General features: G+C 46.6%; 2 protein-coding genes and 1 long non-coding RNA gene across 4 annotated transcripts in view; 2 read left to right on the top strand and 1 right to left on the bottom strand.

Moving 5' to 3' along the window:
- The window catches only part of LOC139176727 (uncharacterized), a 32,261-nt gene extending 16,580 nt beyond the window's left edge, over positions 1-15,681 (top strand). For both annotated transcript variants that reach the window (XM_070769405.1, XM_070769406.1), the window contains 2 exons: positions 15,176-15,236; positions 15,344-15,681. In XM_070769405.1, coding sequence (XP_070625506.1) covers positions 15,176-15,236; positions 15,344-15,559 — 277 coding nt within the window. In that variant the 3' untranslated portion in view covers positions 15,560-15,681. The remainder of the gene's footprint in view (positions 1-15,175; positions 15,237-15,343) is intronic.
- Positions 10,425-19,994, bottom strand: LOC139176728 (uncharacterized). Its single transcript, XR_011561147.1, has 3 exons — positions 19,862-19,994; positions 11,751-12,605; positions 10,425-11,183 (listed from the first exon to the last, which is right to left on the bottom strand). It is a non-coding gene; the product is annotated as an uncharacterized lncRNA (long non-coding RNA).
- On the top strand, positions 15,451-19,202 carry ZNF664 (zinc finger protein 664). The gene has a single exon (XM_019977585.2). It carries the CDS (start codon positions 15,848-15,850, stop codon positions 16,703-16,705), a length of 858 nt encoding a protein of 285 aa, XP_019833144.1. The 5' UTR covers positions 15,451-15,847; the 3' UTR covers positions 16,706-19,202.
- Positions 19,995-25,857: the final 5,863 nt, after the last annotated feature.

The raw sequence follows: 25,857 nt of genomic DNA, 5'->3' as shown, positions 1-25,857 counted from the left end.
TCCTTCATTTTCTTTTGAACCTGTGGATTTGTGATCATTTTTAAATAATTTTTTTTCCTTCTTCAGCTCAACTCAAGAAGACAACATGTATTTTACATAGGACAAGTATTTGTTCCTCTTCATTTGGTCATTGTTGAAATCCAAAATATTCCAGTTGAACCCATAGTCTGAATTGCTGTGGTTCACATTCGTGAGAAAACTTTATGTCCTTGACACGCACAGCTGGGCAGCAGAAGGAAGGAGAGCCCTGTCTTGGTAGCTGTTGGCCTGGGGCATGTGGCTTCTTGTCTTTCCCCTTCACTGTCAGAGACTGAATTCTCAGCTCTAGGCCACTCCCAGCCCTGACTTCACTTCCCAGCCACACGAGGAGCACTGACTGGGTGAGGTAAAGGAGTTTCAGTGGCCTCTGTCCTAGTGGGTGTAGTTACTATACCTGGTGAGAAGGTTAAGCCCAGGGGGAGGTGTGGTGTCTTTCTCTTCTTGACTCTGCACGGCCTGGGTGGGAAGGCAGGGGCTGCTCCTGACCAGCTCACTCCCCTCCCTTTCTCTGGGCACTGGATTGATCGCCAGCTCCGGTCCTGTTTGGAAGCCTGGGCGAGTCTGCCTGGGCACGGCGGCAAAGGATTTTCTCTCTACGCTGTCCCTGTCTGTCTCCTTTCTCTCTGATGCTGACTTGGGTGTCCCCAGCCAGCCTTCTTCATTGTGAGTGGTCAGGCCAGAGATCAGGCCTCGGTTTATGTGAATTCCTGTTCTTTCCATGCTGACTTTAGTCTCAAGTTCAAGGTTTCCACTAACAGAGGAAAAAGGTCTCCATGTGATGTAGTCCCACTGTGAAATGCCACATCAGGAATGGGCTTCACAGGCCTAGCTAATGATGAAGTGTTCAGGTGTGTTGTGTTTCCAGTTCGGTCCTGTGCTCATTTCTGCCTAGAGTACTCGGGGTTGAGGAGTGTTACTGAGGCCACTGGCCACATTTGGTAGTCGTCTGCTAGCACACGTTTCTACAGGGAAACTGATCCCCCTCAGGTGTCAGTCTTCCCAAGTCGAAAGCCTGAATGTTGAAGCTCTGTGCTGTTTGTTGTAACTGTTCTTGGGCCCTTTTTGAGAGTGGGGTGGTGATGCATCTCTAGCCGTGCTAATCCTGAATTCTGGCTGCCAGAGGGCATCCAGCCTGGGATTGTGGCAACAGCTAAGCCGTGAGCTGCCTTCAAGGTTCGAGTTTCTGAGGGAGCCTGTTCCACAGACCTGTCTCCCCCAATCACACTCACCTTGGTTTCCCAAATAAAACAAGTTACAAGTAGTGACCCAGGTGTAAAAGTAGCCAGAATCTGAGACAGTTAAAGTAGGCAAATTCATAGGAACAGAGTAGAATGGAAGGGGGAGTTGTTCAATGGGCACAGAGTTTCAGTTTTACAAGATGGAAAGGTTCTGGAGATGTTTCACGCTAACATGCACATACTTAACACTGCCGTGGACTCTACATTGAAAAATGGTAACAATGGTATGTTTTATTATGTTTTTTGTTTTTTTTTTTAACAATTAAAAATTAGAATCCCAAATCTGTAAACTTTTTGACTTGCCAACTGCTGTGGCACTCCTAGTCCAAGTGGCACTCGAGACAGGCCTGTTAAAAATCCACTTTTCATTTCTCTCGAGGTCCCCTGGGTCCAGGCTGTGTTTCTCCTTTTACTTATCTGGGCCCTTTCGGGCACTGAGTGTCCTCATTGTGTCCTGGCAAGGTTTTGTTGCAGTGCCCCCTCAGTACTGCTCCTTCTCAAGGGCTAATGAAGTTGAGGCCTCTAAGCCGCACGATATGAGTGAGGGTGAGCATCGGAATGACTAATGCCAGGTCTTAACCATCCATTTCGTGGATGAGTGAGTGACCTGTGGTCACACAGCTGTTCAGTGACGGATCAGGAATTTGAACTTAGGACCGCATGCAAACCCAGTGTTCCACCCACCAAATTATTATGATTCGCAATGTATAGAGATGTTTACACGTTTACCAGATAGATAAGATGGACTTGAGCCTTGTATGTGGTGCTCAGGTGATACATAACTGAAGCAAGTCACACTCTGTCCCGCCCCGCGTTCATTTCTGTGTACAGTGTTCAAGAGCAGGAAAGAGTGGGCAGCTCAGAGTGAGAGGAGATGTCACTGCAGTCAGGTGTATTTTAAAACCATCCTTTGAATAGAGGGTCAAGAGTGAAGAGTGCTGGCAGACGCAGGAGACAGATGCGAGGGTGAGAAAGCAGCGTTTGACTCTGAGCAGAGGAGGAACCCTAATTACAGGGATAGGCACCGCTGGGGCTCGGGAAGCCTCTGCCTGTGAAATGACATTCTTGGCAAATGAATGCATGTGTCATGCATTAATTAAAATAAGGGAAATAAGGAAACTCATATTTATTTGGCTTCAGCGAGGCTGCGGGCACCCTGATGAGTACTTTCACACTTAGTATCTTCTTTAATTATCACAGCTGAGTGTTGTAGACATTATTATCCATATTTTTACAGATCAGTCTGAGATCAGCCAGGGTCACATAGCGAATGGCAGCACCAGGCCCACGCCCTGCTGTGTGTCTCTTTGTAGGTCATTTTTGTGGGAGGACTTGGCTGGAGGGGAGTGGAGGAGTGTGTCCCTGTGTCATGCTCTATCACTGAAATCACACAGGCAGGCAGTTGTTCTTTGCAGACTCAGAAGAAAACTTGGTATCACTCCCTGCATACTTGTTGCCCTTCTCCAGACCTCATTTCATAGTCTCTTAGATAATTTCTGGTTAAAGAAAAATCTGGCATGGTTTCTTTTGTCTTTTATCTTTTTTCCATTAGGAGTCATTAGGCCAAGTCACACGAAGAACAGTCATCCCAAGGATAGAGAGAAAGCGGCTCTCTCCCTACAGCTCAGTAAAACCCAGAGCTCACGTCCTTGGCCACTGGACTTTGTTAAGGGTGAGGGCAGGGAACCTAGAACTTTCAGGGTGTAGGGCTTTGGGACTTGTGGGCAGGAATAGTGGGTGGGGACAGAGGAGCCCACACACCTGGGGCCCCAAGTAGGAAAGGTGGGTGGGGTAGGGAAAGAGTGGCCTCCCTGGGAGATCCTGGCCAAGTGACTAAAGGGCACCAGCGTCGGGGTTCTCCTCTAGTGCTCAGGACTCATACTGGATCAGAGTCTTTTCTCACCACCTGGAGGGAGCGAAGCAGGAGGAGGGCATCCAAAGTGTCCTGAAATCCACTGTTATTGTTAAAGTTGAGTTGGAGACTCCTGCTCAATCAGAAACTCCTTTGACTGATCTGAAAAGTTGACCTCACTACCCCCGGGAGAAACTGTCCTTCTACGTTACTCAGGCTACTGATGATCAGTGGTGTATTCAGGAAGTGCCGCTCCTGGTCGGGAGTGTGGGAATACAGGTGAGGGCATGCATGCTGCTGAGTAGATGCCGCACCACCGGCAGCCAGTGGCCAGGGACTGACAGACTAGTTCAGGAGCCCTGCTCCGAGGTCATGGCGCTCCAGTGACAAGGTGCAGTGTGTAAGCACCTGCACGGGCCCCGGGGTGGATAGAAGCCCGGCCCGCGTTCTGAGGCTGTAGAGGGATTTGACCACAGGACATTTAGGCCCAGGAGAGAGATGTGCGCGTAAATCATGGAAAGTGAAGGTCCGCTGTCAGCTGAAGTTAGCCTGGAAAGACGAGGAAGCCTACGTTCACCTGTGTGAGTGAGAGCACCACCTCAGAAGAGTGGCCTGGCGGTTGGGCCTTGGAGCGGGGGATTTGTCAGCAAGGGCAGGTGAAGACATGCGGGGAGCAAACCAGGTGGAGGCCTTAGTGGCTTCTGTAGAGTGTTAGGGGAAGCCAGCCCCAAGGTGAGAGGTCTAGGACCTTACGAGGTGGGGCTTCCTGTGACCTGTTGCCATTGAGGCAGCCCAGGGCATGTGCAGAGGGACCAGCATGAGGAAAAGTGGCCTTGGTAGCTTAGGAGTGAGGTACTGGGAAAAGTGTGGGAAATTGGAAAGGCTTTCTGGGGACATGAGCCTGCCCTGGGCAGCCAGGATGGGTGTCTTCCAGGCTGCTGTGTCTTCTGTTCAGGGACCGATGGTGACATAGAAGCAAAATAGAATGAATGTGGCATTCACAGTCCTGATGAATGAGTGATGAGTGACTGCTTGCTTAAGTTATTCTCAGGTAGATACCTGAGCAGAGATGAGTGGATTGGGCCCGTGGAGTTGAGTATCTAGGTTGACACTACCTTGTGTGATGTGTAGTTTAGACTGGAATTTTCTGAAGGTGTAGTGGGGTCAGTGAGGAGATAGACGCTGCCTCTGCTGTCTGCCCAGATCTCTGTGGCATGCAGAGAGGGGTGGCCTTGAACTTCTTAGCCCTGTTCCTCGGCAGTATGCAGGCACCTGAACCGCCTTTCCATTTATCTTTTGTTCCAAGACTTGTAGAAAAGGGCCAAGTAGAGGTACCTTGGTGTAGTACTGCGGCCCTAGTAATGTCTGAGCTAGTTGACTTCTGGAACTTCCTCATGGCTGGGAGTTTCTAGCCACGCTGGGGACAGGTTCCATGTTCTCTCTTCACTAACAGCAGCATCTGGCATGTCCAGGGGGAACCGTGTAAGATAATAAAAAATCACAAGGCCTTTGGGCCAGAGATCAAGGTCTTACAGGAACACGTCAGGGGTTGCTGCCTGATGGGATAATTTCTGAATCCTTTAAAAAGCGTCTCTCTGGGTAGAGAATTATTTCTTGTAGTGTTTATTTTTTCAGTTTTCTTATGGACAAAACTTGACTTTGGGGTTACTTTAGAGGAGTATCATTACCTCTATAGTATCTTACATCCAGAATAATGATGGCTAATGATGGAAATGACTGACTACAATTAATTGTTCATCTTACAGTTTGTTCCCATACTTTGAGCTTTAAAAAAAGTGAGTTTGAGATAGAATCTCAATCCCTTTTTGGGCTTTGGATCTTTTTACACTTTAAAAAGTGTTATTAAGGACCTCAAAGGGCTTTCTGTCTATGTGGATTATAGGTATCGATACTTTAATAGAAATGAAGACTAAAATTTTACAAAAGTATTAATTTAAAAATAATGACAAACTCATTACACATTAACACAGATTACATTTTTGTGAAAATAATGCATTTCTAAAACAAAAACATTTAGTAGGAAGAGTGGTATAAATATTTATGTCCGCTTCTGTGCTCAATCTCTTGCAATATGTTGTTTTAGCTGAAGTAGGTGAAGACATCCAGCTTCACAAACAAAGGAACTGAAAAGGGGGTTTCAGTAGCCTTTTCAGGTACTTGTGAGTTCCTTTGTGACCTGATACCAAACTTGACAAGTGGTGGTTTCCTGCAGATTATTTGCAGTGTGCAATCTGAAATCCTGTGGTAAAATTCCCGGTCTCTTCCTGAACTTTGAGTAGCTGTTTTACCCACGATGATGCATTACCTGACACATGGGTCGTTTGGACAACATCAGTTCACTTTTTGCAGAGGCTGAAAATGTTCATACATTTCATTATGTATAATATCAGGAAACTCATGGTTAGTGTTACTGTCGTTTTCATCAGGACAGTCTTCAAGTCTCAGGAAACTAGAGAGCCCATGGTGACAGACAAGAGTTTTCCCAGATTCTAGTTTTCATTAGAAAGCTCAGATTTGACAGTTGGCAATAAATGCCATCAGTTTCCTGTTATCTGAGACGTCTGCACCCAGTCTGCAGAGCAAGTGTGTAGTCACTCAAGTAAAAATGACGTTCAGTCGAGAAGATGCCAGTTGAGTTTGCAGCTCAGACAGTTAGACAAGCGTTCTTCCTTGAGACAACACTGTGCTTGGGTACGTGACCTGATGTGGTTCCATTTTAACCAGGAATATGATAAATATACATTAAAATATATGTGTGTGTATTTCATATCAATATAAATAAGGAACATGATATGTTTAATGTAAATGTTATAATAAAAGGGTCTAGATTTAAAGAATTATTTTTTATTGCTTCTTCAAGGATATTCCTAATTGGAACTTTTTTTTTTTTTTTTTTTTACTGTGAGCCCCTGGAGGTGAAGAATCTTTCAACTACTGGTGCCTTTGCCACAGGGTTTTGTGTGAGGAGCCTAAGGAGTGGGCACGTTGGCCAGCCAGTGCATTTGCATCCTCCAGGCAAATGTCAGCACGGTGAAAAAAAGCAAGCAGCGTTTTAGTATTATCTTGAAACTCATTTTGATCTTGTTTTGTAAGGGTGTGGAATCCTCAAGAGTCTTGGTTTTGAAAACTGCTGGTCTAGGACAGCAGCTGTAAAGAGCTGAGCCTCCCAGGGTTGGATGGCTGTTTGGTGTCCCGTGCTCATGGGTTGGGTTTTTTGCAAGAGACTCAGCTTGTAGCTGGTGGACCACTTTCAGCCCGATGACACTGTATTTGTAGGAGTGAATGTTTTTAAGGGGGAGTAGGTGGGAGGGGCCCACTCACCCCTGATGTCTTCAAGTGAACAAGAGCACATGGTTCTATTCCCTACCCAACCCTGAAGACAACTGACCTCTTGCCTGTCGCTGGAGCATGATTGTAAGATGAACCAGGCTGTTTGTCAGGCTCTTGGCTTAGTGTGTTGGAGGAGGAGCCTTAAACCTGGAGTGAGTGAGGAAAGCAGAATGTGCAGGGCATATTTTAGAGCACACTTTTAACATCTCTGTGGATAGCAGAGACACACAGAAAGGGGGAAGGAAAGAGATGGATACTGTGACCAAGCCTTATTCTGAGCTACAAAATTGAATACAAGAGGAATTTTTAGGGAAAAGAGTTTCTTTGTCATTCTACAGCCAGTATTGATGAGCATTTTCCCCAACTCAAGAGAAAGATCTGGGGACTTGGCTTTCACCCTGGGAAGATAGAGCACTGAGTTATTGGCTCCTCAGTGCTGCATCGACAGGGAGAGGTGATCCAGAATAGGGATGAGCACATGGTCCGGAGAGGGAATGGACGCAGGGAGGTGACCGGCCACTGGGCGAGCACTGCAGGCTCCTGAAGCTGCCCTCCAGTGAACGGCAAGCCTTCCCGACATGCAGCAAGCTGAGGAAAGATCAGAGGGGCGTGCACATGGAGCCTGGGCTCGTGCACAGTCTCATTTCATGTTTGTAACAGCCCCGAGAGTTAGAGGTGTGAGTATCATTTCTCTTCTACGTTCAAGGTCTTTGAGTCTTAGGCTTAAATGACTTGCTTAAAGTCACACTGTGAATAAGTGGGAGAGCTGTGAAGTGTGTGTTTTGCAGAATGACAAAGGGCAGAAAGTGCCATTCTTGGGGGAGATGCGGCTTTCAGTGGGCTGAGTATGAAGGAGTGAGGGCTGCTGGGGCCACGGGGCTGGGACTGCACGGAGACTCTCGCTCTCAGGACTAGGCTATCGGATGGGTGGTAGGTTTCACAGGCTTTGATGTCTATAGAAGAGTGTAATCTTTCTTCTTTCTGAAATGTTTTCTTGGTGATGAGGATAAGAGGCTGGAGCTTCTTCATAGTCTTGGCCCGCTAGAGGTTGTACAGTCTTAAGACTCGCTAGCAGATGATTCCCTGGCAGGGTTTGTGGTTATCTGGGGGGACATTAAAGTCACGGCTGCTGTGGAAAGGGACGTGGCGGGGACGGGTGAGTGGAGGTGTGTACGCTCCACACTAGGCCAGCTTTGTCTCAGTCCTGCAGCAAGGAGCCTCGCTCCCTCACTGTCCAGGCTCTAGGGACAGATTCCTATGGCATCAGAGGCCATGTGGCCATGGCAGAAGTTACATGTGAATTAGAAAGCCTTCCTTCCTGTTTCCAGACAGAACATTATTGCCTATTGCTGCGCACTCCCCTCAATTTCAAATCCTAGAGTTTTATCCTAAGAAAGCGCCCTTTCCCATCACACAAGAAACCATAATCTGGTAGAGCTAGAGGGGGGCAGAGTTGCCCACCCCCCGCCCTGCCCGCCCTTCTGCCTCCCATGTGCTGAAGTGCGCTCCTAGGACTGTCATCCTGGCTGTCTCTAGACACACCTTCCCCAGGGGGAGTTCCTCCAAAAGGGTTCCTCCTTTTGGTTTCAGTTTAAAAGTAGAGTTTACTGGATGTCTTCCTTGTGATGTGAAACCAGTTGGGATGCCCCTCAGGTGTGTAGCTGTGTCCCCAGGGCCTTGCTCAGCCACAGCACCACTCGCACAGCACTGGGCTCGTTGCCTCCCCTGCTAGACTGTCAGCCACACAAAGGCAGAAGCCACGGCTGTGTTGTTCATCACAGGATCTTCCAGAGGGCAGCCCACTGCCCGACAAGTACTGGGGGCTGAGTGTTTGTGGAACGTGTGCCTGCACTCTCGCACAGGCTGATCCTGCGTCTGAGTTCAGTTTCCAGGACTGTTGGCATCAGGGACACCTTTCTTCTGGGCCTGCTTCTGGGTGGGCTGGATTCTCTTGAGTATCACTTAGATATCAAACACTCAACAGCATGGCATGAACCAACACGTGTTAGGGCAACTGGGAACACTGGGATCTTCCTGTAAAACACTTCCCAATAATTAAGAGACTGGGAGTTGATTGGGATTCTTTCACCCTGACTAGTCTGAGTCATCCTCATCTGAGCTACAGCCCTTTGATCATCTCTGAGAACCTTCTCCAGGCCCTGGGACACAATTGCCTGCTCTGCACGTGGGGAGGAGATGAGTCATGTGGCTGGTGCAGCCCACTGCCGTTGGTAGTAGGAGCCTTGGTTGATGCTGGAGGCATCGGAATGTCTTCCTTCCAATTCTTTTTTTATTCATTTTTATCTTTTCTAGGAAGGATGCTCTTGTCCCTCTGAATGTCAGAACCATAAGCCCGTATGTTCTGACAGGCCTGGTTCTGGATAGAAAATTAGTTTGATTTCTGTTGACGTAGCTTTGACTGGGCTATTAGAGGCAGCTACTGTAGAGCGGGGTTATCTGTACTTAATGCATGATAGGAGCCATGGCACTGTAGACAGACCTGCGACACGGTGCACCACGGCAGCCAGCTTGCTGTGGGGTCTGAGGGCGAGGCTTCTGTCTGCCAGCTCCTTGACAGGTGTGCATGGCTTTCTGTCGTACTCAGTCGGGGGGTTGGTCTTGATTTCACAGCCAGCCTGTGCGGAGTGTGTCTAGGTCTGAGTCAGCGTTCTGGAGCATCCACTCGTCTGTTGGGGAGCTGGCTGTCCTCTGAACACGGCCGCACTGGTGCCTCCTGCTGGCCCAGTACCCGGCCCTGTGGGGTGCTGACTCTCAGTGTCTCACTCACTCCCTCTTGTCTCCAGCCCCTGCCTTGTGGAGCCTGGGTCCTTCTGTTCTGTAACCACTGGATCGTTTTAACAAGAAATCCATGAAAAATGAGTTCACTGTTTTATCCTATGTAGAATTGTATTTTGGGGACAGCTGTGTAAAAGACAGTAATATATGAAAGACACACACAGAAGTGTGTTTAAATAATCCTGTTTCAAAGTCCACATCCAGGCTTCCCTCCCCAGCACAGCCTCATGAGCTTCTTCCCAGGGCAGAGGGACTGTTACCTTTGAGTTCTTCAACAAATTCAGGCTGAAATTTGGAGAGAAAATCAGTGTCCCGACTCTGTACCTGCCTCTTGACCTTTGCCCCCTGCGGGTAGGACCAGAGTGGGCTCCTCTACCACCCTGGAGCCCACTAACCATTGTTAGCAAAACTTCAAGAGAAATGACAGACCCTGTGCCTCCTCCCCCGGCCCAAGCCTGATGCCGTAGGAAACAAGCGTGCTGCCTGCAAGGAAGGTCAGGGCCACTGCGGTAGACTCCGGGCCTCACCCCACAGTCCAGCAGCGGTGCCGCCTCCTGGTCACAGTGCCGGTTGAACTGTGTCTAGACTTGGGAGCACGTGGCCCAATCAGCCCTCCAAGGGCAACAGTCCCGTCCTCATGGCCCATTAATCCTGCGTCTCCGTCTCCAGGTGACCCTTATCCCGTGCCAGGGCCCAGACCTTTTGTTCTTTCAGGACGTAGTTTCTTTGTATTTAGGGCTCATTTGTTTTTTAACTTCCTTGCATTTCAGCCATGGTTGTTGATTCACCTAGACCCCTTACTTTTAAGTGACCTGGGGGACAGGTATTGATGAGGTGGTGTTGGTGTCACACGGTTGACATGAGGCAAATCTCCTGATGGACAGACCTCAGGGAGGGAAGAAACTCCTTTTCATAAAAGGTGGGGTTTGGGGCAGTTGGGCTACTTAAAACCCTTTTCCTCTCACTTCTCTGCTGGCCTGCACCTTTCTTATTTGAAAAGGTCTCCTCACATACAGGTTGAAGGCACAGACTTGCTGATGGTGCCCCGAGGTCTCGTGCAGAGTCGGGACGTGGCCTGTGGTGGTGCCTGGCGACATCAGCTGCAAGCCCACTTCCTCCTCGGGTCTCCCAGGTGGCCCCCAGTCATACACACTGTCTCTGTGAAAGCCCTTACGGGACACTGGATAGCAAACATGCTTCAAGGGAGAGATTCTTGGGAGCATCGTGCCCTTGCGGTGTGCAGAATTCTGTGATTCCTCCCTGCTCTCTTGGTCTGCGTCTCCTTTGTCTGAAGAGGCAGTGAGATAGGTGCTGTTTTAGGAAAGGCTGCGGTGGGGATCCTTGGTGCCTGTTTGTCCTTCTCTCGTTGGTCACATGGCAAGTCTGGAGATTCTTTGCCTGGCCTTTTACTTGCAGAATATGGCTTGGGCTCAGTGCGTTGAGACTTATAGCTGTGCCCAGGCCTTTTACCTGGAAGGCACGGCAGTACCCGATTTCCCCGCCCAGAGGCGCTCTGGTGGAAGGTCACACACAATGACTGCAGGAGTTTCATGTCACCAGCAGAGCCAGTCTCTCTGAGGCCAGTCTGGATGGATGCCCTGACCCTGGCCGCTGCCCCTCCAAGGGAGGGCACCAGGGGAACCACCGCGTTCGGGTTGAGGAGCTGGTGAGGGAGGGAGGAGCCGAGTGCAGCACTGCTCCCTGTGGCCCTTGCTCATCCCTGGCAGCCTCCCGCCTCTCTCCAGAGACGTCTGCAGGGCGCCCACACTCACGCGCTCAGGATGGACTGCCGAGGTCACAGCCATTGGAGGATTGCGTCTGCTTAGTTCACGTGCACCTCTGTGCAGTGTTCAGGTTGTCATTGCGAGAGGAGCAGGAAGATCCCAGTGTTGGCCAGTTTTATTATCCTGAAAAATGACAGACACACACAAAGGAAGAGATCGACTGTCTTGTTCATTATTTATCTATCACCTCGATTCAACAGTTACAACAGTCCTCCCGCGTTTGCTTTGTCTGTTATTTTTATTTAGCCCAAGCATTTTAAGACACATCTCAGACATCATTTCATTGTTACAAGCCTCAGTATACATCTCTAAAAATACAGATATTGGTTTACACAACTGCAAAGGCATCATCACACCGCATGCAGTGAGCCCGGTTCCTTGTGTAATCTGATACCTAGTCCCCTGGGCATCTCCCCAGTTGTCCCGTTTTAGCAGCTGGCTTATTTGACAAATCAAATTCCTAAGAAGGTAGATCCTTAAGTTACATTTGATTGTTATATCTTAGGTGTCTTTAATCTAGAGCAGCTCCCACCCCAACTTTTTTTTTTTTTTGGCCGTGGCATGTAGCATGTGGGATCTTAGTTCTCTGATCAGGGGTCAAAACCCAAGCCCTCTGCATTGGAAGTGCAGTCTTAACCACTGGACCATCAGGGAAGTCCACCCTCCCTCCCTCCCCAACCTTTTCCATACCATTTACTTGTTGAAGAAATGGGCAGTTGTCCTGTGGACTGGCTCACATTTTGATATTTTTCTGCTTGTATCCTGGTAGTTCCCTAGTCCTCCCTCCTAGTTCCCTCAAATAAAAAGGAGTCCAGGAGGCGTGTTTGGCAAGAATGTTTCAGGTGACCCTGTGTGGTTCCTGTGGCATCAGGCCAGGTGACAGGGGGTGTACTTGCTCCTCTTGAAGTATGGTGACATGATAAGGGGGTCAGGGGTTGATAGCGGGATCCTCAAAAGTATAAGAAGTTATTGATCAGCCTTTCATCTGCTATTTTTACTCATTTCTTGCCATGGTCTGAATCATGCATTTCGTTACAGTTGCACATTTACTAGCTGGCTTGTTGCATTCTCTCGAAAGAGTTTATAGAGGAAGACTTTCTTTCCTTTTAATTACCAAGTTTCAAAAAAGGTAAAAGTTGGTATTCTGTAACTTGCAGTTTAGTGCCTTGAGTCTATCTCTCTGGCTCTGTCTGTCCCTCTCTTCCTCTCTCCATGCCTCCCCACCCCTTGTCATTACTGTGAATTCGGGGATTTTGTATATTTAGTGTGTTTCAATGGATCACATTCATCATTCCTTCTGATGCTCAGTTGTCCCAGTTTTGGCCAGTGGGAGTCTATTCATAAGTTGGCATCTGTGTTCTTTGGCATGACTCCTCACATTCTGGCGTAACAAGGTGTCCCAAGGCTCACAGTGTAAAGTGCTGCTCTGGCCTTGAGACCAGCCACTCTGCAAAGCTCCCTGTGCCATTTGGTGGAGAAGGTTCCATGAGAGAAGGGACCACTGCTGTTGGTTATCATTGCTTACAGGCCTTTTTGGTGGATACCCTGAAAAAAAAGAGGAAGGGAAACGTGAATTCAAACTGATATTTCTAAATAAAATTTTACATTATAAGATTTTTTTCCTTAATTTTGATTTTATGTCAGTATCTCACTTCTTTCACTTCGAATCTTGGTTCCTAACAACATTACCATAATGAGTTATTTGCATTATTCTACTTTATGAACATACATTTGTTATAACTCAGTTAAACTATGAAAGAAGTTTAAGTTCTTTGCAGCTTTATTTATCAACAGAATTTCCCTCTAAGTATGGACACTCAGTCTCTTGTACTTAAAAGGTTTTTGTGGATAACAGGAAAGTTAACGTTCACTTTCTTCATTTTGTTTTAAAATTTTAGGAATTGCTTTTCTTGTTTATTTAATTTCGTTTTTTGAATATATAAACATATGTTTCCAAAGCCAAAACAACATAGTGTTACATTCAGAGAAGTTTTACGTCATCCTTTTCTTCTTCCTCCTGTTTAAATTCATTTTGTATTAAACAAAAACAGACTTTCAGATATAGAAAACAAACTTAACTGTTACCAAACCGGATAATAGGCGTGGAGGAGATAAAATAGGCATTTGGGATTAACATATGCACACTACTACATATAAAATAGAGGACAGCAAGGACCTACTCAACTCAAGCACAGGGAGCTATACTCAATATCTTGCAATAACCATAATCTGAAAAGGAATATATATCTAGATGTATAACAGAATCACTGGTTGTACACCTGAAACTAACAGCATTGTAGATTATACTTCAATAAAAAATTCATTTTATATTATCTTTCTCCATGTTTACTTGTATACATCACGTAAAGATATATGTAAATAATTCACATTCCCCTCCTTTTTTGCACAAAAGGTAGCAGGTTGGATATATTAATCTGTGCCTTTTTTGTTTTTCCTAGACAGTATTCCCTGGGCCTGGAGAAGGGAATGGCAGCCCACTCCAGTATTCTTGCCTGTAGAATCCCATGGACAGAGGAGCCTGGCAGGCTACAGTCCATGGGGTCACAAGAGTCGGACACGACTTAGCGACTAAACCACCACCACCAGCACCTGGGCTTCCTTGTGTCAGTACATCGTGCTCGTCCCATTCCCTCTTTTTGATGACTGAGCAGTAGTTCCCTGTAAGGAAGCCCCATAGTTGATTCAGGCCTCCCCAGTGGGTGGGCCTTGGGCTGCCTGCAGTTTTGCTGTGACAGGTACCGCATGAGTGAATAAACTGGCCGTCTCCTATTTAATTGCCAGTATATCTTGGGATAGATCTCTAGAAATGTGATTAATCAGAGGATAGAAGCATATATAATCTTTCACACACTGATTATATTTTCTTTTGCTGAAACCTTGGTTGTTTAGGTGAATTACATTATCTTGACACTTCCATCTGGAAACAGTACCGTTTATTTTGCAATTTTTTTTTTTTTTTTTTGGCCATGCTACTTGGCATGTAGGATCTTCATTCCCCGACCAGGGATTGAACCTGCATCCCTTGCATTGGAAGCTTGGACTCTTAACTGCTGGACCACTGGGGAGGTCCCCTTATTTTGTGATTTTAATGTTAAAGAAACCTCCTCAAGCTCTTGTGTGGCCTGTCTTTGTATTGAACATATTATTGAGAATGTTATTCTAAGATCTGTTTATTTCATTAACTAAGTAACTGAAGTTATCACTTGCTGAGCATAATACAGGACATGAAAATGTAGCTAAGGCATCCTAAATCTCAAAAGATTTCAGATGGAGTACTTGGGGATTTTCTTCTGTGTCTATTTGGTGTATATTTTGTCCCATATTGGTTATCAAAAGTCTGGTAATAAGGCAGTGGAAAATATACCTTTATCTGCTGTACCAGAATGAAGCAGGACATGTCTGCAGGAGAGAGGAGGTGTCATTAAGTACCCTGTGGATACATCCAGTAGGTATCGATTGAACACCTCTGCTTGGCCAGAATGTAAGTGAGCAACGTACTAAGTTCCTCCCTCCTGGCGTTTACTTTCTAGCACAGGAGACAGAACAAAAAACAAGGAACAATTAGATAATTACAAGTTCACTGTACTTTGAAGGAATCAAATAAGAGATTTAAATAGAGTCTCAGCCAGGAGCCTTCTTGAGGAAGAGGGGAGAGGGGCAGCTGACACACCCAGCTGTGTGTGAGGTTGGGGCGGGTGGGGCAGGGCCATGCAGGACCTTGGGTTTTAGGTTAAGGATTGGGATTCTAAGAACATCAGGAAACCATTGGGACAGTTAAGCGAGGGAATGACTCTTGATGCCGACATGTCGTGTGTTTACTTTCTCTGGATTGGAGGGCTCCTCAGTATTGTGTTTCAGCTCCAGAAGCAGCAGCATTGTTCCTTCTGAGGTTCCAGGTGGAGGGGGTTTCCTTCTTGCTCCTTTGTGTAGACAGCTGCTTCTCATACTCACATGTAGGTCTTCTGAGGATTTCTTCTCTTTTTCAATAATATTAGCCCTTGGTGTTGCTCAGATAATGACAGTCAGCGGTTGTAATTGGATTATGTGCTTAGGCTGTGAATGGGAGCATGATATCTACAAATTCTCTTCTTCAGACCTGCAAATCCAAGAGACCCATCTCTGGAAGAGAGAGCTCCTTCCTCAAGATCACAGAAGGTCCGTGTCACCACTGTTTCGCTTATTGGAAATTAATTATAGAACCCACAGCAGTTTTCTGGACGAGAAAGGCGTTCTCAGTGTGTGTGTTTACGTTTCTCTTACAGGAGACTGCCAGAGCAACAGCCGTGCAGGGAGGCTCACACGGAGGACTGACACGCCTGGGCCCGCGGTGCTGGCTTCTGGGGAGGCTCCCGTCTGATGCGAAGGAGGCAGGATGCCATAGTGACTCTGCACGGGGAGGCTCCCGGGGACCGAGGCCAGCACGCAGGATTGCGCCCTCGGCCGCAGGGGACACTGGGCAGGCCTTTCCCTGCAAGTGAGACGAACGAGATTATTCTGCAAGAGGAAGATTCCAGGGGCTTAAAAGCACAAAGGTTTGCACCTTGGCAGCCTCTTGGAATGTTGACAGCTCAGGATCTTAAAGAAAGTGCTGTGTTATTGAGTTCCAGAGTTGATGTGGATATACATGTCACTTTATAATCAATAATACTGAGTGAGGAACACTATGCAGGAAGAAACCTTCCATAGAAAGACAGGCAGGGAAAAGCTTAGGCCGACCTCAGACCTCCCACATAGAGCCAGCTTGAGATAAACGCCAACATGGCCAAATGAGAGACTCTGAGACAGCCGCCTGTAGTCATTGTAAGGAAATCTCTGAATCACGATACCAAATAGGAACCATGATCTACAAGTGCCCCATGTGCAGGGAGTTTTTCTCTGAGAGAGCAGATCTTTTTATGCATCAGAAGATTCACACTGCTGAGAAGCCCCATAAATGTGACAAGTGTGACAAGGGTTTCTTTCATATATCAGAACTTCACATTCATTGGCGAGACCACACAGGAGAGAAGGTCTATAAATGTGACGATTGCGGTAAGGATTTTAGTACTACGACCAAACTTAACAGACATAAGAAAATCCACACAGTGGAGAAGCCCTATAAGTGTTACGAGTGTGGCAAAGCCTTCAATTGGAGCTCACACCTGCAGATTCACATGAGAGTTCATACAGGTGAGAAACCCTATGTCTGTAGTGAGTGTGGAAGGGGCTTTAGCAATAGTTCAAACCTCTGCATGCATCAGAGAGTGCACACCGGAGAGAAGCCCTTTAAATGTGAAGAGTGTGGGAAGGCCTTCAGGCACACTTCCAGCCTCTGCATGCATCAGAGAGTCCACACAGGAGAGAAGCCCTATAAATGCTATGAGTGTGGGAAGGCCTTCAGCCAGAGCTCCAGCCTCTGCATCCATCAGAGAGTGCACACCGGGGAGAAGCCCTATAGGTGCTGTGGGTGTGGGAAGGCCTTCAGTCAGAGCTCCAGCCTCTGCATCCATCAGAGAGTACACACAGGGGAAAAACCTTTTAAGTGTGATGAGTGTGGGAAGGCCTTCAGTCAGAGCACCAGCCTCTGCATCCACCAGAGAGTACACACAAAGGAGAGAAACCATCTCAAAATATCAGTTATATAAAGTGTTTTGCTAAGAGTTTAAAAAAAAAATTCTTAAAACCCATAAGTGCCACTAGGAAGGAAAAACCCTGTAAATACCTACATTGATCCAAGAAATTTTTACAGCAGGACCCAGCAGAACATTGTTTTCCAGGAGGCATGTGTGAGGGTGAGTTTTTGGATTCATGCCAAGTGTGTTGCACAACTTGTGAATCTGGAGCTCCTGTGAGTGTGTGCCCAGGGCAGGCTGTGAGGTCCCAGTCGTGGGTGTGCATTTCCTGGGATTCTGGTGGAATAACTACACAGGAAACCATGGTCGTTGTGCAGCCTCCTAAGTCACCTTCTGTCTACACTTTACCTAAAAGTTACCCCAGATACTGCCCCATTTCAGGAACTCACGATCTTCCTCCTCTTGATCCCAGCATACCAGTAAATGCATCTGAAAACGGCCAGCTCCCACCAAGTAGTGTTCTGGTACTTCAGAGGTTACCACTTGGCTTAGCCTCTCCATATCTGTCCATGTATCCCATTACTTCTGCACTCACTTTACCCGTGTATCCTCCAAATGCCCATAAATATCCACCCCTTCCTAGATGGCATCAAGTTTCATTTTAGGTTTTAGGTGACTCATGATGGCCACTTTGCCTATCAGAGAAAATCATTGGCAAGCATACACGCCCTTGAACTTTAATTTTGTGAATTCTGCTAATCACTGTGTCACTATGTTAGACTTAATTTTCTAGTGGCTACATCACATATTTTTAACTTGAATATTTTTTGTTTTTTTGTGGGGGGGGGGGGAATAGCTGAATGTAAATAGGGAGGAGAAAGTGAGTGGAGTTAGGACTTTTCTCCATCCAGAACTGCCCTCTGGGGCTCCTTTAGTAACACGTGGAGCCACTTTCCCGTAGGAGAAGTGGATGGTAGGAGGCGTCCCTAATAATAGTTTCTGTTTCTGTAATTTTTGGCAATAATGTGTAAGATTACATATCCATTCCTTTGTAGGCAGGAATGTCTCTGTAAACTTCTCCTTTTCTTTCTTCATTCATTGGACAAGTATTTATTGAACACCTCCTATGTGCCAGGCACTGTGCCCCTTGCGGGGGATACCACTGAGTAAGACAGACAAGGGCCCTACTCTCGTGGAGTTGACTTCTGGTGGAGGAGACAGATGATAAGCAAGTAAACAAATAACGTAGTGTGAGATAGTGATTAAGTGCTATGGAGAAAATAACCTAGGGTGATGATTTAGAGCCGTGGGGGGTGGGTGAGGGTGGGGGGCGGCAGTAGATAGCGGTCAGGGAGGCCTTTGTGCCAGCGAGGGTGGCCCGGGGTGGCTGCGGAGCGCAGGTGCCCAGCTTTCGCAGGTGGGTCGGCCTTGCGGTGCGCAGTGGGCGGAGCAGAAGGCGTGGCCCGGTGAGTGTAGTGAGCAGCAGGGCGGGGGAGATGCTGAACGCTCAGTATCCTGACGTTTATAGGCCTTTTTTTTTTTTTTTTTTTGGCTACATTGATAATAAAAACTCATGTGGAGGAACTCCAGGAATGTTTAGAAGACCAAAAGTCCCCAATGACAACAAAAAGCAACTAAGTTTGAACTTTGTTTCTCTCCTCATTCCTGTTTTCGTTGATTTCCCACATGTAGTCCTTTTTGCTCAGGAAGTCTTTGGGGGAAATTAAGGCTTTTTGAAAGCTCTGAACTGGGTGATCAGGTTAGCAGTGTCTGTCCACTGTCTTGAGAGGTTGGAAAATGAACTACCCGAAATAGTCACCGAAATACAAAACAAAGCTTGATTTTCTCTTCATATTTGAATTAAGTTCTTCTGTTTGACTGGAAGGGGTTTTTGTATAACTAAAACCTCAGTGCATAAAGGAGATTTAAAAGGGGCATATAACTGAGTGGGTGAAAGTAGAAGATGGGATTGGGGGGGGTACATGTGTTACCATCTGAATTTTCATCTGGATAGCTCTGTAAACAAGCCTTTGGGAAGTCACTTCACATAATTTTCCTCCTTTTTGCGAAGAGAGGGTTGGCTTAGTTATTTGATAAAGCCCCTTCCAGGCCTGAATTCCTCGACTACGATTTACTGTAGTGTCTTAACACTCTACCATGTCACAGTAGTGTGGAGCATTAGAGAAAAGCCTAGACTTTTAGTTGATAGCAAGCCAGTTGAAATATCATTAATAGAATTTTAGTTTTAGGAAAAATTGGTTTGATTTCTAGCTTTATTACTATTAGGTATGTGAGCTTGGGCAAAATCGCTTAATCTTTGAGTCTAGTTTTCTCACGTACAAAATGAGGACATTAGGCTAAATGATTTCCAAGTTTCCAGCTAGTCCTAGAGTTCTATATTTCTACATAGTTGAATTATTTTATCATGCTGTTGCTGGGGAATATGACTAACACTTTTGAAGCTACTAATTTTATGTCGAGCTTTAAAGTCCATAATTGTTATCTTTGGAAAATATTATTTGACCTACAGTATGTCCAAATCAATTTAATAAAATCACTTTATAACAGGGTTCTGTGCTTGACATATGGTGGTATGAATTTGGTGGGGTGTGTGTGTGTGTGTGTGTCTGTCTGTCTGTCTGTCTATGTGTGTGTACGGTGGAGTGGGCTTGTGCATTATGTCTAGGTGACCATATGATATAGTGAAGAGGTTGCTGTTAATACTCAAACACGGACAACAAGCCTAAACTGGGACCATCCCAGCAAACCAGGATGTGAGGACGCCCTGGCCCAGGGGACAAGCAGTTGACCAAGGAGTCATGAGGTCTGTGGCAGACTGGAGAAAGCCCACCCTCCTGAGAAGATGGCCTGCTCAGCGGTAGCTGTTTGTTTCCATTGTGGAAACCAGGCCTCAGGGTCCCACGTGGTCTGCTCTTTTAAGGAAAAACCAACAATCCAGATTTTTACTTAAAATTTAATTATTTTTAAAGGTTAGCAATTCACGTTTCCTGTGTGACCCATTTTGATATTTGTATTAAAGAAATGGCAACCCACTCCAGTATTCTTGCCTGAGAACTCCCATGGCCAGAGGAGCCTGGTGGGCTATACATCCACAGGGTCGCAAAGAGTTGGACATGACTGAGCGACTAAACAGTTATCTGTATGCTGCCCATAGGCTTCTATTTCACTTTGCAAGCTCTGCTGTGGCCCTTGATGGCTGTCACCCACCTCTGCTGAGGCCTGACACCTCTCAGCTAAGCAATGGTGGCCCAGACCCGAGCTACAGTCTCCAATAGAAGGTCTGGCATCCATCTGCCTCTTGGGGCGAGTCTGCTCCACTTCTGGTTGAGGCAGAAGTAATCCAGACAACCCTTTCAGTGTGAGTGGGGTGGGGCAGAGAGGTCACAATTCCATTCACGTTCACCCATTAGGTCACTCCTGTGCCTGCTGGGGGTTCAGGTATGAGAGTGAGAAGTCACGGCTCACTTCCCAGTTTCCCGATGCCTTCCCAGGGGCCTTCCAACTCTTGGTTCAGTTATTCCCCCAAATTTAAATTATTAAGCAATGTTTTCTGTACAGCCTGCTGTTATCCTCAGCAATTTGAAAATAATAAGTGAAAGCAAATATCAGAAGATAGAAAAAATACTCAACGGTGAAATCAAACCCTGAAGAGGAGGTGAGAAAGAGGTTGATACCATCACAGGGCAGGAAGCAGATTATAAGTAGGATTGCCGAGTTGGTACGTGGATTGAGATGAAGAGGGGTGGGGAAGCTGAAGGTGATAGAGCCCTTACCCTGTGACCTTGAGCTTAACTTCTCTGAACCTCAGGTTTCTCATTTGTAAAATGGTATTGAAAATAACGTAACCTGGGAGACATTTGAGAAAATAAACACATATAAAGTACTTGGGTGCTGTTGCTTCAGTCGTGTCCAACTCTGCAACCCCATGGACTGTAGCCCACCAGGCTCCTCTGTCCCTGGGATTCTCCAGGCAAGAACACTGGAGTGGGTTGCCATTTCCTTCTCCAGTGCATGAAAGTGAAAAGTGAAAGTGAAGTCACTCAGTCGTGTCCGACTCTTCACGACCCCATGGACTGCAGCCCACCAGGCTCCTCCGTCCATGGGATTTTCCAGGCAAGAGTGCTGGAGTGGGGTGCCATTGCTTTCTCTGCCTGGTGTGCATAAGGTAGAGTAAATCTGAGGTCAGAAGGACACAAAGACATTTTAAATAAATCATTCTCACCTTATATTTTAAAATATTAAGAGGCACATGAGCAAATCTGGAGATTCCCGGGCCCTGTGTTTGTTACATGTGTCAGCGGAGGTCTTGGTGGGCTGTGCCCTGTTGAACCAAAGCGCTTTCATTGTTCAGATGCAGGTATAATGTTGGAGAAGGAAATGGCAGCCCCCTCCAGTATTCCTGCCTGGAAAATCTCATGGACAGAGGAGCCCGATGGGCTATAGTCTGCAGGGTCGCAGAGTCAGACACGACTTAGTGACTAAACAGCAAACAGTTATAATAGATGCAAATAAAATACACTTTTAGAATAAGATAATAGCACATGTATGTTGCTCTTCCTGATTTTCAGGTGAATTTACACAATTTATAGCCTGTTTTGCATGTACCCCTTTGGTCCTGCTCCCCCATACTGCTTCAGAAAGTGGGTTCACCCTGACCTGGCCTCCTCCTCTGTAAAGTTGGTCTTGGCCCAGGTCTTCTCTGCATCATGAATTAGAGTTGGAGTGTCATGTTGAGTTTTTAAACCCAGGATCTATAGATGGGTCTCAAAGAGATCCAGAACCTTCTTAAACTGTATGCAGAGTTTTGTGTACCTGTGGGTATATAGGCGTTTTTCGAGGAAGGCAGTCTTTTCAATTTAGCTCGTGACTCTAATGGATAAAGAACACTGATTGAGAAGAACTTTCTGATTGAGCCACACAGTTATTTGTTGTGCAGGGACCTTGGGAAAAGGGACACCTAAGAGGTCAGAACAGCAGTGGGTCACTGGGATGAACCGAAAGCCGGGTAATAGCAAAACAAAAAAACTAACTGTGTGCTGTGTTGGGAGGCAAGAAGACACTGTTGGCATAAGGTGAAAGGTCCGTGTGTACCTGTTACAGTGGGCTCAGTGCAAGCCTGTGTTACAATACAGTGTCCTGTGCTCAGGGGAGAAGTCCTGTGAACAATGTGAGAGAGTCTGTGTAGGTGAGAACAGCTGGGTCCTTCAGAAGGACTGGCTGGACACGCGAGGAGTCAGCTCCATGCACGGAAAATGCCGGAGCCACAACTGAGTCTGGCTCTTAGTTGCAGGAGAGGCAATTCCTGGTGTAAAATTGGAGCGAGGGCCCCAGTGCTGGGGCAGGCTGTACTTAGGTTCAGATAAACCTATTCACATCACTTGGTGTCGTGTCCTTCCATGTCTCATTTCTGTGTCCCCCTTCCCTTGCTTGGTATACCAAATTAAGGAAATATCTCCCTGTTCATGGTTAAAGCAATCACCTTGAGCCTTCAGCCTGTCTGTTCCCCAAAGTGTCCTTTCTACCCTGGTGCTCCTCTGCCCTTGCACATCCCCTCCCTTTCTGAAATAAGCTCAAGATGCACAGGGACTTAGTCCAGAGGGTGAGTCCTCCTAACATGCTGTGAGGAATTAGCTGGAGATGTCAACTAGCGACCAGCAGGCCACACAGCATCACTGCTGCCAACAGTGTTTGGAGAAGAATCAGTTTCCTACGTACTGTATGCCAAGACAGCTCACTCGATCCAGTACACATCAGGAGAAGAAATCAAAAGAAAGAGAAGCATAAAATAATATGGCAAGGGACTTCCCTGGTGGTCCAGTGGTCAAGACTTCACCTTCCAGTGCAGGGGTTGCAGGTGTGATCCCTGGCTGGGGAACTAAGATCCCACATCTCAGGGCCAAAAAGTCAAAACATAGAAGCGAAATTGTGACAGATTCAGTAAGGACTTTAAAAACGGCCCACACCAAAAATCTTAAAAAACATAAGAGAGCAGGAGTAGATGTCAGCATAGTACTCATCATAGTGAGGCCCTGGTGGCTCAGGCTGTAAAGAGTCAATCTGCAATGCAGGAGATCAGGGTTCAATCCCTGGGTCAGGAATATCCTCTGGAGAAGGGAATGGCAACTCACTACATATTCTTGCTCGGAGAGTTCCATGGACAGAGGAGCTTGGTGGGCTGTATAGTCCATAGCGTCACAAAGAGTTGACTGAGCGATGAGCACTTTCCGTTTGCATTCTAATAAATATGAATGGATTAAATTCTGCTGTTTCTGGACATTTTCAAGTTGAACGGTAAACTTCACCACAAATATGTGTACAGGTTGATTATAAGAGACCATGTACAAGAAAGAAGTGACACAAAAGGCCGAAAATAAGAAAGGGAAAAAACATACCAGGAAAATATTAACAGAAAGCCAGTGGTGGCAGCCTTGCCAATAAAATGCAAGGTAAAAAGCATCCATTTATGCAGGGAATAAGTTGTCAAGATAAATAGTTATGTACCTTTGTTCAACTAAAAACATAGCTTTGAAAGAGAGAGCTTATGTGTTTAGAGGTACAGTGAGAAATTAATTCCCAACCACAACAGAACATATTAATCCTCATATCTCAGAAATCTGCAAATCAATTAGACAAAAACCAACCATCATTGTTAACAAACTTGATCTATCAGCTGTCTCTGAACTTTGTGTCAACAAACCCTCTTGGAGCATTCATAAAACTGACCATGTTTTATCCCAGAAAGAAAATCTCATCAGATTCCAAAATGCATAAATCCCACAGGCCACATCCTCTGACTGTAAAACATCTTACAAATCAAAGGTGCTGAGAAGGAGACAAAAATCCTATCCACTTGGAGATTCACAAAAAACTAGCAAAACATCCCTTCCCCTTCAGGCTGACAGCTAGCCAGGAAGTCAGTGCGTGTGCCAACTATTTAGAGATGAATGGCAGTGACAATACCATGTAACGTATCTCAGGTGTGATGGAAATGAGTAAAAGTTTTTATAGCCCTAAATTCATCTATTAGTTGAAAGTAAACTGAGCCGGGGACTTCCCTGGGGATCCAGTGGCTAAGACATCATGCTCCCAATGCAGGGGGCCCAGGTTCGATCCCTGGTCAGGGAACTAGATCTCACGTGCTGCAGTGAAGATCAAAGATTCCGCATGCCATAGCTAAGACCTAGCACAGCCAAGTAAATACATACTAAAGAAAAACCGTAAACCAAGCCTTTGAATTTAATATGCTTGATCTTTATCAAGACCATTTTTTGTTCTTGTTCCTTTCACCTATCACTGTGCTGAGTCATTCTGAAAAAATAAGGATAACCCATAACATACAACACTGTTAGGACCCCAAGGAGTTGTTGGGGGGCAGAGGAGGGGCCCCCTGGATCCCGAGGAGCCACACATAGATAAGGTTGCCTAATGAAGTGCAGAATGCCTGGTTACATTTGATTTTCAGATATTTGACCTACTGATGCTAAAACGTACTCGTCGTTTATTCATCCATCTGAGATTCACATCTAACCAAGTGCCTTCTATTTTCATTTGCCAAACCTGGCACCCCTGCCTGAAGGAAGGAGGGGAAGGGGCTCTAGTGTTCAGGGAGGAGTGTCATAGGGGAGTGAAGGAGACCCTCAGTGGGGTGAGTGGATAGCCCATTGGGCCGGACCAGAAGCAGGGAGAGCTTTCTGGTCTCTGCAGTAAAGAGAGGCTGCACACCCTGGTGACAGGGATGCTTCCCAGGCAACGGGGAGAGGGAAGGTTCTGGGTTCACAAGAATAGTCCGATCCAGGACTCCTGGGCACCTGGACCCTGGGAAAAGCCTGTGTGGGCCCAAGGACTGAGGCCGGGGCTGTTGGGGGAGAAACCTCTGGTGACGATGAGGGCGGGGATTTGGAGCACAGTGTGGAGGCAGGGATCCAGGTGGGCACATCCTCATGGCCCCCGAGAGGGTCCAAGTGGAGCTGTCTAAAGCATGGACCCCCGGGCAGGGGCTCCTGACCAGATCCAAGGGTGGTCCAGACTGACAACATGCCTACAGAGACTGAGTTTGAGATGATATCAGGCCAGACCGCCCCAGTAGAAATTTCTTAAAAAAAAAAAAAAAATGTATATTTAAATACATATGGCTTTGATATGAACCGTTTTTAAAGTCTTTATCGAATCTGTTGCAACACTGCTTCTGTTTTGTGTTTTGTTTTTTTGGCCACGGGTACCTGGGATCTTAGCTTCCCAACCAGGGATGGAACCCACACCCCCTGCCTTGGAAGGCAAAGTCTTAACCACTGGACCACCAGGGAAGTCCCCCAAATGAAATTTCTGCCCCATGTGAATACACAAAAGTAATATTTACAGAACAGTCATTCTGAGGAAAGGAAGGACGAAAAGCCGGAGTCCGTGAACTCCAGCTGTCTTTAATCACACATCCAGGGTACTCGCCAGTTGGCCATCTCAAGTCGCTTCCTAATTTCCCCTGTGTTTTGATCTCATGTTCGGCAAGGTGCAGACCTGACTCAGACCAAGCGGCAGGGAGATGTGTGAATAACTCTCTTTCCAGCGTTAAGTGTTCATCTCAACAAAAGTGCTAATCAATATCCTCAAGAGATCCTTGTACTGCAAGAAGCCTGGGAGAAAGATTGCTGTCAACCTCAGTGCTCAGTGCGGGGCCTCCTCAAAGGCTTGAGAGGCCAGTGTTGTCAGGGACCCCTGCAGGGAAGTGGCTTGTGATCCCCATCAGCTCTGAAGCATCACCTGGGGTCTCTTCTCTCTTCTTTTCTTCACTCTCAGAGAACACGCACTACATCATGCGTGTTCAAGTTTCCCGAAGTCCTCGGGCCCCTCTAATCACTGCCTTGGAATATCGACACAATTTTAGTGCAATGATAGATGGTGTGTGTGTGTGGTTTTTGTTTAGTTGCTAAGTTGTGTTTGACTCTTTGAGACCCTATGGACTGTAGCCTGCCAGGCTCCTCTGTCCATGGGATTTCCCAGGCAAGAATACTAGAGTGGATTGCCATTTCCTTCTCCAGGGAATCTTCACAGCTCAGTGATTGAACCCGTGTCTCCTGCATTGGCAGGCAGATTCTTTTACCACGGAGCCACCTGGGAAGCCCCCAACACAAGTTTAATATGCACACCAATGGGGTGAAGCAATCACTCAATAACCCCCTTGAGTATGGAACAGGAAAATAGATACATTT

The sequence above is a fragment of the Bos indicus genome, chromosome 17, assembly GCF_029378745.1.
Source record: "Bos indicus isolate NIAB-ARS_2022 breed Sahiwal x Tharparkar chromosome 17, NIAB-ARS_B.indTharparkar_mat_pri_1.0, whole genome shotgun sequence".
NCBI lineage: Eukaryota > Metazoa > Chordata > Mammalia > Artiodactyla > Bovidae > Bos > Bos indicus.
The sequence above is the reverse complement of the archived record's forward strand: the minus strand, read 5'-3'. Positions and strand labels throughout refer to the sequence as shown.

Bases quoted from the DNA above. Each gene is read 5' to 3' on its own strand.
- ZNF664 (XM_019977585.2), top strand. From the start codon at position 15,848: ATGAGAGACTCTGAGACAGCCGCCTGTAGTCATTGTAAGGAAATCTCT.